Source organism: Lycium ferocissimum, chromosome 10, assembly GCF_029784015.1.
Source record: "Lycium ferocissimum isolate CSIRO_LF1 chromosome 10, AGI_CSIRO_Lferr_CH_V1, whole genome shotgun sequence".
NCBI classification, from domain to species: Eukaryota; Viridiplantae; Streptophyta; class Magnoliopsida; order Solanales; family Solanaceae; genus Lycium; species Lycium ferocissimum.
Window position 1 is genome coordinate 4,680,559 of NC_081351.1, and position 18,974 is coordinate 4,699,532.

At 36.7% G+C, this 18,974-nt stretch overlaps 2 protein-coding genes across 11 annotated transcripts; one reads left to right on the top strand and one right to left on the bottom strand.

The window, feature by feature from the left end:
* Nucleotides 1-173: 173 nt before the first annotated feature.
* Nucleotides 174-14,712, top strand: LOC132035499 (DNA polymerase eta). 10 transcript variants are annotated; one of them, XM_059425782.1, is made up of 17 exons: nucleotides 174-334; nucleotides 4,312-4,432; nucleotides 4,535-4,646; nucleotides 4,727-4,894; nucleotides 5,340-5,516; nucleotides 5,653-5,756; nucleotides 6,004-6,123; nucleotides 9,475-9,598; nucleotides 9,818-9,931; nucleotides 10,040-10,255; nucleotides 11,598-11,706; nucleotides 11,797-11,936; nucleotides 12,209-12,245; nucleotides 12,352-12,470; nucleotides 13,350-13,455; nucleotides 14,057-14,096; nucleotides 14,183-14,712. In XM_059425782.1, exons 1-17 carry the CDS (start codon nucleotides 259-261, stop codon nucleotides 14,256-14,258), a joined length of 1,959 nt encoding a protein of 652 aa, XP_059281765.1. In that variant the 5' UTR covers nucleotides 174-258; the 3' UTR covers nucleotides 14,259-14,712. The 10 variants fall into 10 exon arrangements, 9 of the variants coding, with proteins under 9 accessions (XP_059281765.1, XP_059281763.1, XP_059281766.1 ...); XR_009409279.1 differs by lacking the exon at nucleotides 14,183-14,712 and having other exon boundaries at nucleotides 12,352-12,949; nucleotides 12,984-13,455; XM_059425780.1 differs by having other exon boundaries at nucleotides 14,057-14,712.
* A 2,378-nt stretch (nucleotides 14,713-17,090) lies between these two features.
* On the bottom strand, nucleotides 17,091-18,974 carry LOC132034540 (probable polyamine transporter At3g13620). Its single transcript, XM_059424945.1, has one exon. The coding sequence runs from the start codon at nucleotides 18,731-18,733 to the stop codon at nucleotides 17,312-17,314; it is 1,422 nt and encodes a 473-aa protein (XP_059280928.1). The 5' UTR covers nucleotides 18,734-18,974; the 3' UTR covers nucleotides 17,091-17,311.

Consider the following 18,974-nt stretch of genomic DNA (forward strand, 5'->3'; position numbering starts at 1 on the left):
GGGATGTTTTTGTATTTTGTAAAAGATTAACAAACTTTAAAAATTATATTTCAGATCCTAATTAATTTAATCAAATTTTTAATTGGGCTTGATTTGGATTTGGTCAAATGTGTCAATTATGAGACTTTTTAAGTTAAATTTTCGAAGTAACCCCGTCCGCTCATCCAAAATTTATATATTAGGGCATAATAATTCAAAGGAAACCCGCCTTGAAATTGGTGGGAAAAAGAAATAGGAGAAGAGGATTGACAGAGAGATATGCCGGTGGCAAAACCTGAGTTATCAGATTCCAGAGTTATTGCTCATGTCGATATGGATTGCTTCTACGTTCAAGGTTTGGGATTTATATCACACTTTATTCATTTCTATTCATGTTCTTTAGGGCATAAGTAGACTAGATACTATATGTAGCATCCCTTCATTTCCCTTTTGAAAAAAACACAATTGTTTCCGTTCCTTTCTACTCGAATTGCCTATGGAATTCCAATGATAAGCTACAAAACAGAAAGTTGAATTTTGCACAATATGAAAACGCTGTCCTTTAGGATTTCTTGTACTCCCTTGTTCCAATTTATGTGTCACACTTTTCTTTTTAGTCTGTCTCAAAAAGATGTCACCTTTCTATAATTATAAACAATTTAACTTTAAGATTAACCTTTTACCCTTAATATCTAAGGTTTGTTTTAGACCACAAATTTCAGAAGTGTTCCTTTCTTTTTCAAGCTTCGTGCCAAGTCAAATAGTGCCATATAAATTGATACGGAGGCAGTAGTTTGGTTCCTCTTTTACCCGAATCACTTATAGAATTCCAATGAATAGCTACAAAAACAGAAAGTTGAATTTTCACATATGTAAACGTTGTCCTTAAAACCATAAAGTACGTGACTTGATGCGCAGTTCAATTAGAAGCCTATCAGAGGCAGAGCCAGTAATTTTAGTTTATGGGTTCTAGACTATAATCCATTTTGCTTATTTGGTTTGGTATAGATTATTTATACATATCAAATGATTATTTTTTAACACAAACACAGTTTGAGCGAAAGCTAGTAAGCTAAAATTGTGCCTCCATCCCTGAAGTCAATACTTCCTTGAGGATGTTCCTTTAAACTTCTGTTGTTTCTTAGCCAGATCACTTTTTTTGGTAGCTCTTCTATAATTTGGTAAGAGGTCACTGATATTTGTTGGTTTAAGGAATTGGATGTTCTTGCGCCCAAGGGTGTAGCCTTGACCTCCAATTAAAATTCATCTTAAGCAAGTTTTCTATAAATTTAAAAGTACTAAAAGTTCTCTATATTTTCTACTAGGGTTAAAAGACTCCTAAAGATAAACCAAACGCACTATCATGACTAAAATATATTCCCAACTAATTGGTATTGCCTATATAGATCTTTTTCTTTCACTTTCCCCCATCTTTCGTGAAGTCTACATGATTTCTAATTCAACTTCATTAGCCACGACAACATTTCACACTCTTGCATAAGGTCACTTGAGATGTTATCATTTTTGTTTTGGTCTAACCGGTGTTGTCAAAGGTGCGCTTAAGCCCTGAAGCGAGTCTCAAAACGTGTTGAGTGCTTCGCCTCGCTTTATGTGTGCTTCAGTGTCATCATTAAGGCTATAAGATATACTTTTCCTTGCCAATGAGCCTCTCTTGAAGAGGTGACACTAGATAATTGATATTTCACTTTATCATAATGTTTTTACACTTTCTTTGTCCATATATTTGTTATTCATGCTTATTATTATTTGTCTTGGAATAAACATATATTTACGTATATTTGTATTTTTGCACCATTGCGCCTTTTTAATTAAAGCCCGCTCTTTATTTGCGCTTTGCGCTTAAAGCCCAGCTGCCTTAGAGTTTTTTTGCGCTTTTTGCTTTTGAGAACACTAGGCCTAACCTTGTATAAACATCCACCTCTTGCAAAACTCATCCTTGGATCATTCACTCCCATTTATTATTCTTGGTATAAACATCCACCTCTTGCAAAACTCATCCTTGGATCAACATTCACTCCCATTTAGGGTGATCAAGGACATGTATGAGGGAGCCAAGACCAGGGTTAGAACAGTGGGAGGAGACTCGGAACACTTCCCAGTGGAGATGGGGTTGCATCAGGGATCAGCTCTTAGCCCTTTTTTATTTGCCTTGGTGATGGATGGTTTGAAGCGGCAAATTCAAGGTGAGGTGCCATGGTGCATGCTATTCGCGGATGACATAGTCCTGATTGACGAGACCCGCAACGGAGTGAATGCTAAGCTAGAGGTTTGGAGACAAACTCTGGAGTCTAAAGGGTTCAAGTTGAGTAGGACCAAGACAGAGTACATGGAGTGCAAGTTTAGTGACGAGACATATGAGGCTGGCGTGGAAGTGAGGCTGGGTACCCAAGCTATCCAAAAGAAAGGAAGCTTTAAGTATCTTGGGTCTATTGTACAAGGAGATAGGGATATTGACGATGATGTCACGCATCGTATTGGTGCAGGGTGGACGAAATGGAGGCTCGCTTCAGGAGTCTCTGTGTGATAAGAAGGTGCCACCAAAGCTTAAAGGCAAGTTCTACAAAGTGGTAGTGAGACCGACTTTGTTGTACGGGGCGGAGTGTTGGGCAGTCAAGAACTCGCACGTCCAGAAGATGAAAGTTGCGGAAATGAGAATGTTGCGATGGATGTGTGGGCACACCAGGCGAGATAGGATTAGGAATGAAGATATCCGAGATAAGGTGGGAGTGGCATCAGCAATGTTAGGACAAGATGTGGGAGAGCGAGCGGGCGAGGATGGTTTGGGCATGGCCATGGCGAGCAGACCTTTGCGCGCCAATGGCGAGAAAGGCGAGGATGCCATGGCCGAGAATAAATGGCGGAGGTGTTTTAAAAAAAAAAACAATTAAAAAAGTGGAGGACTTAAATGAAGTGGACGGACTAAATAAAAATAGCAGAGGGTTTTTGTTTGCCTCCTCCTCTCTTCTCCTTCAAGGTTTCAGGTATGTCTCTTTCTCCTCCTTCTTTTCTTCAGTTCTTCTTCTTTCTTCCTCCTGTATTTTCGACTTCTGCTTCTTCATCTGTTCTTCTTCTTTCTTCTTCTTTTTTTCCGGCGACAACTGCCCTAGACCTCTGGTTTTTTTTTTTTTTTTTTTTTTGACTGATTCTATTCTCTTCTTCGTTTTCTGGTTTTTCTCCTCTGTTTTTTTACCCTCAGTTTTTTTCACCTCTGTTAATTGCTCTGCTGTTTCTTCCTCTGTTTTTTTTTTCTCTGTTTGGACCAGTGAGGCATTGGTTGTTTTGACCTATTTTTTCTGTTCAATAATTGTTTAAATTTTGTTACCGATTATAAACAAGAGGTTCAAATTATGGAATCTCGGACGCTAGCAAAAAAGACATAGGTGGGAATTATGGTGAGGCCCAAAATGAGTCATTGACTCATTCAAGTTCTAGACTTTTAGTATCTACTATCTACTTTTAATTTTTTGAATTGAAATATTTGCTAATATGTTATTGCTAGTGAGATTTTGATTATTTACATATGCAATTAAATATTTTAATTTTCTTGTCCTTTGCGCGGGCCGAGATGGTTTTATGAGGAGGAGAGAACTATGCGGAGGTGTTATGGACGGTTTCAGAAGAGAGAGAGAGAGGTGTGCCGAAGAAGTATTGGGAGAGGTATTAGACGGGACATGGCGTGGTCCCGAACTGCGGGACATGACCTTAGATAGGAGGCTATGGAGGACTCGGATTAGGGTAGAAGGCTAGTATTCTGCTAGTAGTGGTTTTGATTTCATTTTCTTGTCCTTTGATTCGTGCAACTATATGTTTCCGTGTACCACGATTATCGTATTTATCTGTGGTAGCCTCTCGTTTGTTTTCTCATATTCTTTATCATGGCTTTTTCGCTTTCGTTAGTTTCATTTTCGTACTTTCTCTTATCTGACCTTTTCTCATCATGTTTTCTCTTGAGCCGAGGGTCTTCTGGAAACAGCCTCTCTATCTTCCGATATGGAGGTAAGGTCTGCGTACATTTTACCCTCCCCATACCCCACATTGTGGGATTTCACTGGGTATGTTGTTGTTGTTGGTTTTGGAACCATTTTATAAAACTTGCCTTTCACCTTGGTGTTTTAAGTATGTATTCTGTGTAATTTACAAAAGAAGTGTTCTTTCTGTAATGATCATGAGATAATGATGTTACCATATTTTTGTTAATAATAGTTATGTTACCATCTTTTTCTTGTGTATTTATCTTTTTGCTGTGCAATTTCATTATGCCATGATATCATCTTTGTAGTCTGGCTAACTGGTAACACTGTGTATCTGTAGTGGAGCAACGAAAGCAACGTAGTCTAAGAGGTAAACCCACTGCTGTTGTACAGTACAATTCTTGGCAAGGCGGGGGACTGATCGCTGTCAGTTATGAGGCTCGTAAGTTTGGGGTGAAGCGGTGAGTCTGTATAACTTTGGTTGTATGAGTAGTTAACTGGTTATTCTTGGAGAACTTAATACTTATCAAACGTCTGAGCACTGAAATATTTACATGTTTAAGCTCAATGCGAGGTGATGAAGCAAAGCAAGTTTGTCCGGAGATTCATCTTGTTCAAGTCCCAGTTGCCCGTGGTAAAGCTGATCTTAATGATTACAGGAATGCAGGCTCAGAGGTCCCTTGATACTGAAAGCTATCATTGTGCTCTATGAACGCATAATTTGTGCTGATAATCATACCATAATATAATTTCAGGTTGTCACCATACTTGCTAGAAGAGGCCGATGTGAGCGAGCTTCAATTGATGAAGTGTATTTGGATCTCACTATAGCTGCTGAAGCAATGTTGGCAGATAATCCTCCAGAGCGCCTGGAAACAATCAGTGAAGAAGCAGTGAAATCACATATTTTGGGTCTTGAGGAAGTAGGTGTCATTTAAAGCAGCATTTTCTTTTTTCTTTTTGTGTTTTTTTCCCTTGGCACATGAGGTCAGAAACGTTAGTGCGATCTGCCATAGCATTCAAGAGCAACATTAGTTTAGGTATTGAAGGTGGATTTTGCCTAGAAGGTTCTTTCAAGCTCCAACAGATCACCAGAGCATTTCAATGAAATATCAAAGCCTATTTTATCATTTCAAGTTATGAAATGCTCGAACAGAAAGTAATCTCTAATATGTATTGAGATGATAGTACTGGAGATAAGAAGATATGTACGGCAGGCCTACATCTGTACAGCATACGACAACTTCTGCACAAATAATGTTACAAATATTTTGTATTGGCTTTCTAAGAAAAGTCATTTTTGTTTTTTGTGTTATATTTATATTTTATCCATATCCCTCTTGTTTTTGCTGATATCTGCTGACTTAGTTTCCTGTAGAGGTTGGTAGTGATGCCAGAGAGAAGGTCAGACATTGGCTCACTAGAAGTGACGCTAGTCGCCGTGATAAGTTATTAGCCTGTGGAGCCCTTGTTGTTGCAGAACTTCGGCTGCAAGTATTAGAAGAGACTGAGTTTACTTGTTCTGCAGGCATTGCTCATAATAAGGTGGAAATATTTAATATTTTGTAACAAAAATAAGGTGGATATAATTCTCCGGTTAAATGAGAAATGCATAAATATATATTTGATGATTTATTTTGGAAGAAGGTTTTTAATAACTTGAGTATGAAATTGTGAGCAGATGCTGGCCAAACTTGCAAGTGGAATGAATAAACCTGCTCAGCAAACTGTGGTGCCTTTCTCATCCGTCAGCAAATTACTTGGAACTTTGCCTATAAAGAAAATGTAGGGGTTTGCACAGAAATCCTTTGTTGACACCTTGTTACCACCTATTGAGCAGTTAATAGTATGTTGGATGCTTAGTTATTTCTTAATTTTATTGAGGTTGATTTTTATACTTTTTATATGTTTATTCTCAGTCTTTTCCGTTGACTGCTCTATGGTGATGTGGCACATGGTTTCTATAATGTAAATGGTGTTTTTTGGCTTCTTTATTCCTTTTACAATAGCTTGGGTGACAATTTGTTCACAGGAAACAGCTTGGAGGAAAACTTGGAACTTCTTTGCAAATTGACTTAGGTGTGAACACTGTTGGGGATCTGCTCCAGTTTTCAGAAGAAAAGCTACAAGACTATTATGGAGTGAATACTGGGTGATAATCTTTTCTCAGTCTTAGATGTGTTGTTAGTCTTCGTAAATCTTTGGTCTGTCTCTCATTGGCAATGTTGGGGATGACTCCTTGTCGTAGGAAAAAAGTCCACTAGTTGAATTACTACAACTGCGAATTAAAAAAAGAAAGAAACTGAGGAATTTAATGACCAATTCGTCTCAAGATAGCTGCACTCACTATACTTAAGTAATAATTGTCATACTTATAATTTAAGTGGAATTATTTATGTATATGGTCTTATAGGGTGTTCGGGTCTTAAAAGCTGGTCAAACTAGCTGTTAAGCCAAAAAGTAATTGAAAGTTAGTTGGGCCAGTTTTTAAGCTAACCCAAATACCCTCTTAGATTGTTTTCTCTCTCTTCTAATGGAATAACTCAATAAAGTTAAATAGGAAATACAACTATACTTTTTTGGAATGGTAAAGATAAAATGAAACATAGCTATACTGATAACCTTGCTTTTGCGTTTTCCCAATCATTTTACGGCAATAATAATAATAACTTTAATAGCAACAAGGACTTTTATTACGGAAGCGGGGTTTCAAACATTTAAAAAATGCTCCCAGGCACTTATTTCGAGAAAAATTTCTGGTGTCCATCCTTGACACTTCGTCCATCCTCCGGAGATCCTTCTGATCATCGGAATCTTTCCTTTCTTTCATTCTCTTATTACCCTTCTCAGACTCTACATTTCTAGATGGATAACATCATATATTTTATAGTAGGTTTCAAATCTGATGATGTTTCTAGATCCTTTGATGCAGCCTAGGTATGGTTCGACTGGACTGAAAGAGGCAAGGAATATATTAGAAGAACAACATTCAACAAGCCGACTCTGGATTGGATAACTCGAGTCATGATGGAAGCCTCAAAGCCTAAAGGGAATTTAGTCAAGAGATGGAAGAGAAAAGATAGTTTTTCGGAAACTTTCTTGTCAAGGAACTTCAACAAATGCAGCAGATATATCAGTATTGTCAGCTTACGAGGGAGAAGACGATCAGTAATCATAGTTCCTGAACTGGCTTTCAATTTGGGGTGGAAAGACATAGCAAATAAGATGGCCAGATTCGTTAATGCCCAGTACTCTGTCAACTCAGCTTGTGCTCCTAGGTTTATCGAAGAAAATCTACCTTTTGCCGATGCAATCAGAGGTATTAAATGGTATGGCAGGGAGTTTAATGAATCTCATATCCAGGTGGAGTCGAGACCAGTCAAGGAAAAGAAGAAAGTAGTTAGCATTGATGAGGTAGCAAAGCACAACGAAGTCCTTAACAGATGTTTGGTGTGCGTATTTAATGCTAGCAACCCTGAGTTTCCAACCCTGAAGGATATTAGAAGCTGGTCACAATCCCTATGGAAACAAGCCCATGGGTTAAACATTTACGAAATGGGGAATCACTCTTTCCTCCTTGAATTTGCCTCCAAAGCCGGAGATACCCAGCAACAATGAATTGGTGGAGCCCGACGTCGGGGGCTGTTCAATCTTCTGCTAGAGCAAACTCTGTTTGGATAAGATTTGTAAGTGTTCCTAACTTCCTTTACATCTCTGGTCGCAGAAGACGTTCAAAAAACTTGGTGATCATTGTGATGGATGGATTGAAACTGAAGAGGAAACACAGATACGGAATCACCTCAAATGGGCTAGGGTCAAAATCAAGGGAGATGGTTGCAGTATTCCGAAGGAGGTGACGATAAAAAACGAAGGTCTGAACTTCACTATCCAGATGGGCTGAAATTCCGGTGGTTTACTCCATCGGAGAAGACAACGGTGAAAGAGGCGAACCCTCTTTTACCCAGCAGATATCGAGGGTTTTGACAGAAGAGAGCTGTAGCGGAGACTTCAAATTCAAAAAGGAAGCACGTGAGTCCCCCACTTGATTTTCATCTGATGAACAAAATTTCAGGCCCAAAAATTTTGTTAGGCCCTAATCGTTTTGAGGCCTTTTCACAAATAGAGGAACCAGACAAGCAGGAGGTTTTTTTTAATGAAACACGTGCTCTGTCAATTGAGACTCAAAATCTGCAAACAATTAGGCCCCAATTTCATATCGATCCAGTGCTGCTTGAACTGAAGACAACCGCTTCCAAATTTCTTGAATTTTTCTCGCAGTGGGAGGCGACAAAATTCACTTCTTCATCTTCCTTCTATAACCACCATAGTCGCACCTCTCAAACCTTCACCCACCAACCAGAATTTTCCCCTCAGTCCCCAAAATTGCCTAGACCCTCAATAACAAAAATCCATTACCACCCAATTATTTTCCGGCCATGCAACACCAAAGGGGGAACCATGATGAACAAAAAGATGACGATGATATGTCAATTATCCAAATAGATGACTCTCAACCTCTGTTGGCATTAGCAGAGGAGAATCTACAATTGGAGGAAGAAGGAGGTTTAACTATTGAGGATGTTATTCCGTTAAACTCAACCGATCAAGCAGTTCTCTCGGGTTCAGACCAAGGGATCCCTATTTGGGTCAAACAACATATTATCGGAGTGAGAGAGGAGGTTGGTGTTCATTTTCAGGGCTGCGAGAAAGCGGCGCTGGAATTATTTATGAAAATTGATGGGAAGCGACGAGATGTGAAAGAAAAGGCTGTTGCTAGTGTTCTAGTGACTCCAAAAGGCAAGGGTTCTAAAGAACTGAAGAATCTGGAACTGGACAGTAATTTTGTGAGTTTCGGTACAAGAAGTAGGGGGGATGCTTTATTAACCAAATCAATGAAGGTTAACATAGTATCATGGAATGTGAGGGGCCTTAATGATCATAGAAAGAGGCCGAAAATAAACAAATATGATGAGCTAATGGAGGGCAGATGTGTACTGTTTTCAAGAATCCAAGCTGGAAGGTGACATAGGGGATATTATTAAAGAGATATGGGCTAATAGGTGGGTGAAGTATGCCCAACTAGAGGCTAGTGGTACTAGAGGGGTATTATTATTCTTTGGGATAGTAGCATTTGGGAAGGAGAAATATGTGAGGTGGGTTCTTACTGTATCACCTGCAAATTCACTGGCAAATCACAGGATTTCTGTTGGCATTTGTCAAGTATTTATGCTCTTAATGGTAGAGTGGAAAGGGAAGAGGTGTGGTGGGAATTAGGGGCAGTTGGAAGCCTCTTTAATGGGCCTTGGGTGATCTGTGGAGATTTCAACACTGTGAGATTTCCATCTGAGAAGAAGAATTGTACAAGATTCAATAAAGCTGGAGGATCTATCTGAATTTATAGAGGACATGGAATTGGATGGTCTTCTGATTTAATTCTTTTTCTGTTAGTCTTATCAGATAACCCTCTGTTACCTACTGACTTTGTTATGCTTAACTTGCACAGTTCCTGGTTATGGAATACAGCAAGGGGCATTAATGGGGAAGAGGTCAAGGGACGCCTTCTTCCCAACAGTCATGGTTCAGGAAAGACGTTTCCTGGACCTCGAGCTCTTAAAACGGTTGCTAATGTAAGTTTTATTCAAACTGAAACCTATCTTCTGCATGATCACTGATCTATCTTTACTCTTATCAGTTAGAAATAACTAATCTAGGGAAAAATTAGAAGCAATGATATTCTGATTTTTACATACTTTATTTGTTTATGTTATATCGGAGTTTTGTTTTGAGTTACTAAAAGTTTTATCTACCAATTAAAATGGACCCCTTATACTCTATTGCTTTTCCAGGTTGAAAAGTGGCTTAGTGAACTATGTGAAGAACTTAGTGAGCGTCTTCAGTCTGATTTAGAACAGAATAAGCGCATTGCACATACTCTTACTCTACATGCTCACGCATACAAGGTTGGCTTGTCATATCTCCAGCATGATGTCATGACTATTTGCAAGTCCCTTATGTAAGCAATTTAGAGTTTCCTGAACTTGCATACTTAAATCTGTGCTGTGGTGCAGTCAAATGATGCAGATTCATTCAAGAAATTTCCATCAAAATCATGTCCATTAAGGTATGGGACTTCCAAGATTAAGGAAGATGCCCTAAGCCTGTTTCAAGCAGGATTGCGTGAATATCTTGGCCTGTACAATGTGAAGACTTCCGGAAATCAAAACAGTGGGTGGGGAATAACTGGTCTTTCTGTTTCAGCCAGTAAAATACTAGCTATACCATCAGTAAGTTCTAAGTTGATTGGAACTATAATGTATTTCATTCATCCTTTACTATTCACATATATCCAATGTTTACATCTCCATAGACTATTTTCCCCTCTGAAACAGTATAAGCCTCTGAGATGTGTAAACCCGCCAAACAAATGGAAGCTAATTGCGATGGTTTTGGTTTGTCTTAAGAAGATATATGAGAAAGGGATTGCACAGCTACTTAATGCCTGATATGATAAATCCCTTTTCTTGATTGCTTCTTTCAGGTTGCGGTTTGGATATAATCAATAATGGCTTAACTTCTTATTACAGCTTATTCTGTGATGCTTTTCTTTCTCTAATTGATTGTCCTGAACTCCGTGATTCCATTCAAATTGGATTCACTTGTTGATCACATTTTTGCTACTTGTCTTATAGGTTCTGCACAGGTCTCTGCTTCAAAAAGCAATTATTTTTGAGTTAATGAACTCGGTCAAATGAGTTTCCAGCATAATGGCAGTGTTGTTGCTGAAAAAAATCCTATTGCGGTGTATATGCCTCATAGATTTTTTTTTTCCCTTTTCAAATCTGGATTACGTTTATGACTGCTGATAACATTACGTTGGTTACTTTGTTGCAAATGAATATGAAACTCTATTCTAACTCGAAGCAGCCTTTTATATTTTCCATAGATATTCTATTTTTGTTGTTTATTTCCCAGTTTGAATATGTTCAGATCTTTGAAGCAGCTGTGGGGTGAAATTGCACTATTATTAAAACATAACCTTGAAAGAATGAATATTCATGCAGTGAGTTATATCTTCTGTGCTAGAAGTTCCTTTAAGGTGAACTGTATTACATGTACTCGCTGAGTTAGTAAAGATAAACAAAAAGATAATCTTGGATTAAAGTCTATGAGGATCAAATAAAACAAGAGGAAGTGCCATGAAATCTGTTTATGGTGAATTAGAATCCAAAAGAACCGTCCAAATGACCTAAGGAGTTTACTTAGTTCAAGCTTATTTGAAGAGGAAAGGATGAAAAACTTAGTTTCTCTGTTGCTAAATAAGGTAGTTTAAGTGGGTCAAGTGCAGCTGAGTGGTGCTACTAATGAAGAGTTCCAATTTTTCTCTTTCGCCGGTTGTTTCTGCCTCTAGTTATTTGACAGTTCGGTTAAGAAAGCTTGGACCCATGAAAGTGAATCAGATAAACAATTTCTTGAAATGTCTTACGACATCCCAAATCTTGCTTAAGTTTTCCTGTTGTTTAGCTTTAACTGAGATTTCTTTTTCGTTACATTTCTTGGTTGGTGTTGTACTTCTTGCAAATGCTTAGTGTAATGGTGTTAAATTCTGCTAGTTAAATCTTTTGGCAGGGTACACGATCTATTATGAATTATTTTCATAGCCAAGAGGATACTTGCCCTCAAGTTAAACTATCTGGCGAAAAGCTTATCCAAGATGCTCCGCTTTTGTCACCTTCAGGTTGTATGCTGTGATGCTAGTTATTACCTTTATTTGTCTGTCGGCCTTCTTTTTTTCAATTGATTACCTTTTGGAATTGAAATTTACAAGAGAACTGTCTAGGAAGTGGAGGTCATCTGACATTGCGGTCAACGGAGCCACGGATAGCACATTGTGAGGAAGATACAGAGACTAAAGATTCCTTGCCACTGGACAGACAGGAAGAGGACAAGGAGATGGGTAAAGAAAAGGTCTGATGTCATTCTTATTTATTTGAATCTGCGTTGGTTTAATACAAGAACATCATGCATACAACATAATGTTTCCAAATCCTGATTCAGACATAATCCATTTTATGCTATAATAAATTATTTAATGGACCTGGTCTTTCAACATTCAGTGATACAGTGATATGCATGCTTTCTGTATTTTCCATTTTGATGGTCTTCTATGGTGTAACACAATTACAATCTAGGGTCATCTTGACCATGGCTTTTTTTTTTTTTTTTGGGCATCTGAACAGCTGCCAGATAAAGAGACTTCGATATGTTCTTCACCAGGTACTCCTTCCTATTCGTTCTAATAGCTAAAATTTCGGTAAATATTTCCTTATCTTTTGCTTCTTCCCCGTTTTGATTTTACTATTACTTTTCAATGCTACTTTAGATGCTGAAGTATATCGGGGATGGGAGAAAGATCAGACTGAATCATGCGGAGACTACCTTACTGAAAAGATTAGAGATACTTTAGAGTCGGAGGAAGGGAAGAAGTCGAACAAAGAAAAGGTTCCAAACTCCATTCTGGTATTTCATTGCTATCAGTGCTTATCTCGTGGATCCTAGCTGTGTATTGACTGTATTTCCAGTTTCTCCTTTCCCATTTAGCTTTCTTTAAATGCGTAGGCTTTTTTTATTCCCCATTGTCCTTTTCAATATTGTTGCTCTTTTAATTTTCGTATGAACTGTGCATTTTTCTATTCCATGACTTTAAGATGACAGATTGTTTGAGTAGTCAGATTTTAGGTTTCCTTTCTGCACTTTCCTTGTTCAAGTATTTTTACTTTACTGTAGTATATATGTCGTAGTAAAGCTTATTACTTGAGTACTAAGATTTAGGTTTTTTAATTATTTATGCCTTCAACAATATGTATGAAGGAGAAAACTCAATATGCAACTGCCTAAGAACATCTAATAGATTTATCTTCATGAGGTTGATAGATCTCTTTTGGTTGATAGAGATCATATTTCTATAATCTAAACATTAGGTCAAGTTAGAAATTTCTATAATCTACACATTAGGTCAAGTTAGAAAACATAAGCATCAGAATGTTTATCAAAGAGATCTTACTTTATCAAAAAAGGTTATCAAAGAGATCTTTCCTCTCCTTCTATACCTTGCTATGCAAATGCTTCACATATAAAAAGAGGTCATATAAGGTATGCACACCTTTGCTGCACTGGAAAGAAGTCATCAATGATCTCAGCCACTGAATCAGTGGTATCAATTTCACCTATATCCCTTTCAGATTGTGATGCACCATTTTTGGAGTTGATGCCTTAAAATTGTCTTGGAGTAAATGTCCAGCATACAAATATTGAAAGTAATCTTTGTTTTGATTGCTTCAGAAAACTGTTTTTAAGCTTCTTTTGCTATTGCTATATCAGGGAATGTCGACAATCTCACGATATTTTCAAAGTCAACATTCTGGGTCTCTCTTAAAAGGAGAACATGCTAGCACTAGTAAGCTAAGGGAACCATTCTCCTTGTCAGGTAACAGATTCACCAGCTAGTGTGATCTTTTTCCGTTCTCTTTCCATTTTACTCTCCCCTGTCGTTTTACATGATCGTGTTCTCGTGTTTGGCTTAACATGGTGTTTAAGATGTTATTTGACTTAGTGGTAGTGGTAGAATATATTAAAGTAATAGTCGAATAATTAGCATATCACACCAAATATTAAATCTGAATAATTAAATGAATTTGAAGCTTTAAAAGTTGTACTCCCTCAGTTCAAATTATGACACTTTTGGACGTCGTTCCATTTTATATGACTTTCACATTTTTCAAGAATTCAAATAATTAAATTATTTAACTTTTGAACTTTGGTGTGATGTTTCTGTATCAAACTAACTTTTCAACCATTACTTTATTATTTTTCTTTCACCATCACTAATTTAATGTAAAACTCAACCTAATATCTTAAATTCTTTCAATCAAATACCATCATATAAGATGAAAGGGAGGAAATATAAGATAAATACTATTTGTGAAATGTAGTCAAAACATTGTGGGACGTCCTAAAATGGAAAAGGATGTCATATATATCTAGAGCAGGGAGTATTAGGCCTCTTACTTGTATTTATATTTGTGCAGACTGTCAAAGTGAACTACTTCAACGAAATTCACTTGCAAGAGGAGAGTCTAGCGTCGATGCTCATCTTTGTAGCCAGATTAAACTGAAAAGGCCTGCCTGGAGTTACGACATTGATGAGATTGACCAGGATGTGTTGAACGAGTTACCACAACAAATTCAAGAAGAAGTACAGGCATGGCTCAGGCCTCAGAAGCGATCTAATACAGTGAAAAGGGATTTGGGTATTACTCGTTATTTCTTACCTGCAAAGGATAAATAGATGCCAACAAAAACCTTTCCTGTGATAGGTGGATGATGTCGGAGGCCAATCTGGAGCTCAATGCCCAGATAGAGCTGAATCCTACTGAATCATGAGGCTATCTTAACAAGTTGGTTAGTTAACGATTGCCGTGAGTAAACTTATATGTATCCTATTGTTGTTGAATATCCTTTAGTTGTTGGGATTGCCAAGCACAGAGGTCACTGCTTCAATGCGATCAGCATGAAGAAGCAGCTGATCTGGTATCACTGTGTCTAATGTTATTCATAGCATGATATTATTGTATGTATTAGGTTAGTATTGGCCGTGTTTTAAGGATGTGCATGTATATTCTTGAAAAGAATAAATGTAAATATATTATTATGTCAATTACCACGCTTAGGCAAACTTGCTGTCTATTATCTTCTATTCTGGGAAATGCGGGATGCTCGCTTTAAACATCAGCATATAAGTTTTAGCTCGTCTGGCTAATAGTTAGTTGGTAAAAGAAACAAAGGACCAATGCAGGAGAAGTAACAAAAAGTAGCCATGTGATGTTAAAATTTACTTTTATCTACTGCTTATTCGTATCCTCGATTGCATTTGTTAAAAGTTGTTCCTTTTATTGGCTGACTATGAAAAATAAGAAAGATCGAGTTCTTTTCAAAGTAGTGAGATGTTCAATGCAAAACTAGTGAGATGTTCACTCGACGGGATAGGCTCAGAACGGTTGTTATTTGACATCTGAGTCGTTGGAGGAATAAGATTATGCAACGAACTGGATTGTACAGCTTGATGCCAAAGTAAATTTTAGAAAATGGGTAAGAGTCAGCTTATTTACAGGAATAGCCTCAAACTCTAGTAATGCTCATTTAACACTGATGTCAAAGTAACTTTTAGAGGATGGGCAAGATAAAGATTTTGACGAATTTGCTAACTCCTTTACACGAGTACCCCACCAGTACTAGTAATCCTCATACCCTGTTTATAATATTAAAATTGAAATCCTAAATTACGTTGGGCACGCATTTGGACCTTATTACGTTAAAGGCTTATGAGCAGAAACTCAAAGAAATAGATTGTGAGTATACACGTCTCTCTAGAGTTGGAAATGGGAAAAATAAATGAAAAAAAGAAAAGAAGCACGCTCAAGCAAAGGACAACAGAGCATATGAGAAAGGTGATTTCTTGCGTATTAGAGGTTCAGTCTCCTTTGCCACACATGAGCAGAGGCATTTAGAAGAATATCAAACTCCTCCTAGATCTCCACAAGAAAATAATTGATTTTTGGTTTTCATAATCTAATGCTTCTTAGCACATTAAGGGGTTGTTTGGTCTGTGGGATGAGGTAATAATCTCGAGATAAGTTGCTGGATTATTTTATCCCGTATTTGATTGTAGATATCCCAATGCTTGTGATATCCTTGTTTATCCCATCCCGCTTACCAAACGATCCCCAAGTATTGGCATACACGTACACTTAAATCAATAAAAAATGTCCGTTATTATATGATGTTATTTTATAAGTATGTATTTCCATGATGTCGTTTATTTCGACATAATCGGGGAACAAAATTAGTTGATCAAAACCAATAAAAGAGCACCATTAAGACACTAATTGTGCTTGTAATTTCATTCTATTTATCATATTTGGTTTACAATGTTGTCTACTACTTATGTATTTTTTATTTTTTTTTTTTGTCAAAGAAAAAATAATCAATGTTTTTTGCGGGAAAAAAAATTAATCAATGTCACTTTAGGTTATGCCTATACTTTTAAGAGTTCAACAAAGCAACAAAGATATGACATCACTTTTCAAAAAAGAAAACGCATGTTACAAGTTATAAACTTCTTAAGCTGAATTATTAGTTTAAATGGTTTTACAATGACAATTCGAAATTTATAATTTAATAATATTGTGTTTGATTAATCACAAAATTTAACAAATTAAAGCACAAAATTAAAATAATAATAATGTAAAACGAAACTAGTTACTTATTTTAAAATGTTCCACAATCGTATCGCATTTGAAACCACAATGCATTTAATCTTTTTATGTAATTATAATCTTTCTCCACGGGCGTTATACAATAGAATATTAATGGTAAAATATCAATTTCTTTTCACTTTCTTGAAACTTTGGCAAGTTATGAAAATATTACATAGATAAAAATCTAGACCTTCTAGTTTCAATTTTATTCCAAGAGTTCGATCCTATAGTAGTAATTTATTAATATTAAGTCCTGAGGCCGAAACAGGTAATCTATTAAGTTGCAAGCTCAAAAATATTAGGAAATGAAAAGTTAATCGCCTTTAAATTAAGGTTAAATGATGATAATTTCAAATTGACTAATGGCAATTGCGTGTTTTCTTCTTTTGGTATAATTAGTTTTTGATACAACTATCTATATCCGACCTAGATATGGCTATTAATTTAGATTTGCGCAGAAGTGTTCCTATCAAAGGTATCCTAGTTTCAGATAACTTTCCACAAACATGTACTCTTTTAGCATCACACGATAAAAGACTGTTAAGCAATATATAGCATAAGTGCATAAAAATAGTTAGTTTTTGAAGTCTTGAGAAAAATCGAATCATTGCCTGAAAAGTTATACCAAATCAACTCGAATTAATTCCGTTTCTCCTAAAGTGGAAATTTATTGGATTTTAAAATTTATTCAGAACATTAAAACATTCCCAAATTACTTTATCCTTGATTTCTATATAAGACCGAGCATACACGATAGAGTGAGGAAACAGAAAGCAAAATAAACAAACATCAAATAAAGGACATGTAGTTAATCTTTTGATATACTATAAACTTAAAAAAGTTCTTCCCAAAGTAACTTCCTTGCAACAATAATCTTCTAATTTTTTTAATATATATACATAATTGGAAGTAATAAATTCTAAATCCGCCACGTCGTACCCGTGTTGATCCTTCAAAAACTCACTAATCTTGGAATATTAGCTACGCACCCGTCGATATTTTTGAAGATGCCGCGCAACATAGCTCTCATCCCGCTATTGGCTCTTCCACATAACTATCAGCATCATGAAATTTAAGCCACTTCTTGGATTTACATAACTTCATAAAAAAGTACCATCCAATCCCTCCAACAGTCATCAATCCACTGATAAGAAACACAATCTTGGTTGCAATAGCCATTATAAACACCAAGAAAACACAAGGAATCAAGCACATAATCACCAATCCGGGCAGCTTCATTGGCACTCTATATGGCCTATTAATCTTGGGAAACTTCCTTCTCAACCAAACAAATGATGCAAATTCCAACAACATACCTAAACTATACAAGAAATTAGCTGAAGATATTATATCAGTAAAGTTCATATAAGACAAACCTAGTGAAATTGCTGTTGACAATAATATCCCAACCCATGGTGTATTAAACCATTTTGACCTTAAACTAAAGAATTTAGGCAAAAATGCTAATTCAGCCATACCCAAAAGCTGAAAAGCAGAACTACTTAACTGAGCCTCAAATAATCCAATAGCGGACAAAACAGCACCAATTTCAACCCAAAATTTCAACCATTTACCACAAATCATCTCAGCAGCAATAGCCATAAACCCTGTTTCCCACTCTTTTTGATCAACTGATACAGCTCCAGTCACTGCCAAAAGCGGAATAATGTATCCCAAACAAGTGAAAATAACTGATGAAAAAAGTGCTAAAGGAAAAGTCTTTTGTGGGTTCTCAACTTCACCAGCCAAAGTACTCACATTATCCCAAAAGTTCAAATTCCAAAACAGAGAATTAAAGAACAAGTTCCAATCTTTTTTCACACCTCTTTGTCCTAAACTTATCCATCTATGAACATGAATCTTGGGAATCGCGATCAACGACATTATAATAAAAGGTGCAAGTGAAACAACACCAAGAACCACTGCTGCATACCCCACAATTGTCAAACCAGTATAGTTCAAAAAAGACAACAACAATGTAGACACCAAGATTGCCATATATCTTGGAACACCAGATGAGAAAACAGGAAAAAGCTTTTCCATATAACTAATACTAAGTACTGGAAAAGAAGCAATGTTGATCACACCACTTAAGAATTTCCATGTACCCATAATTGAACCCCAAAAAGGTCCAAAAGCTCTATCAGCCCATACAACAAAACCACCATTACCAGGAAAAGTTGTGGATAATTCAGCAGTGATCAATGCTTCAGGTACACTCCAAATAAATGGGAAAATCAAGAAACCAAGAATCGCGAAAAGTGGACCTGCTGACTGAACTGCTGGTTCTTCACCATAAGGACCACCAGCAACTTCAAAGTATATGAGGAATATTAGAGGTATAAGGCTTAGTTTTTTGCTCTTTTTGGTAGTTTTTGTTGTGCTTATGGGCAGTTTTGTGGAGTTTTCTGCCATCGTGGAGACTGGTGGTTGTTTCTCTTCTGTCATTGTAACAAAATGATTGTTTATGAACAGGATTGTGGTAATAAATACAAAGAGGGTTTTTTGGCAATAGTTATCTTTTTTCGTCCAAGGATTCTGGCAAGGCAATAAATACAAGGATTTTATACTAATTATCTTCACTTGTTAATAATTACATAAATAGTTATACTCCTTCTATCCGTATTATATGATGGTTTTAGCTTTTAAATTTAATTAATTTCCTAATAAATTTTTCTACATAATCAAG

Excerpts from the sequence above, each read along its gene's own strand:
- LOC132035499 (XM_059425780.1), top strand. The coding sequence starts at position 259 with ATGCCGGTGGCAAAACCTGAGTTATCAGATTCCAGAGTTATTGCTCAT. Across the intron at positions 4,895-5,339 it reads ATATTTTGGGTCTTGAGGAA|TTTCCTGTAGAGGTTGGTAG; the intron begins GTAGGTGTCATT and ends CTGCTGACTTAG. Across the intron at positions 10,256-11,597 it reads AAATACTAGCTATACCATCA|GGTACACGATCTATTATGAA; the intron begins GTAAGTTCTAAG and ends ATCTTTTGGCAG.
- LOC132034540 (XM_059424945.1), bottom strand. The coding sequence starts at position 18,733 with ATGACAGAAGAGAAACAACCACCAGTCTCCACGATGGCAGAAAACTCC.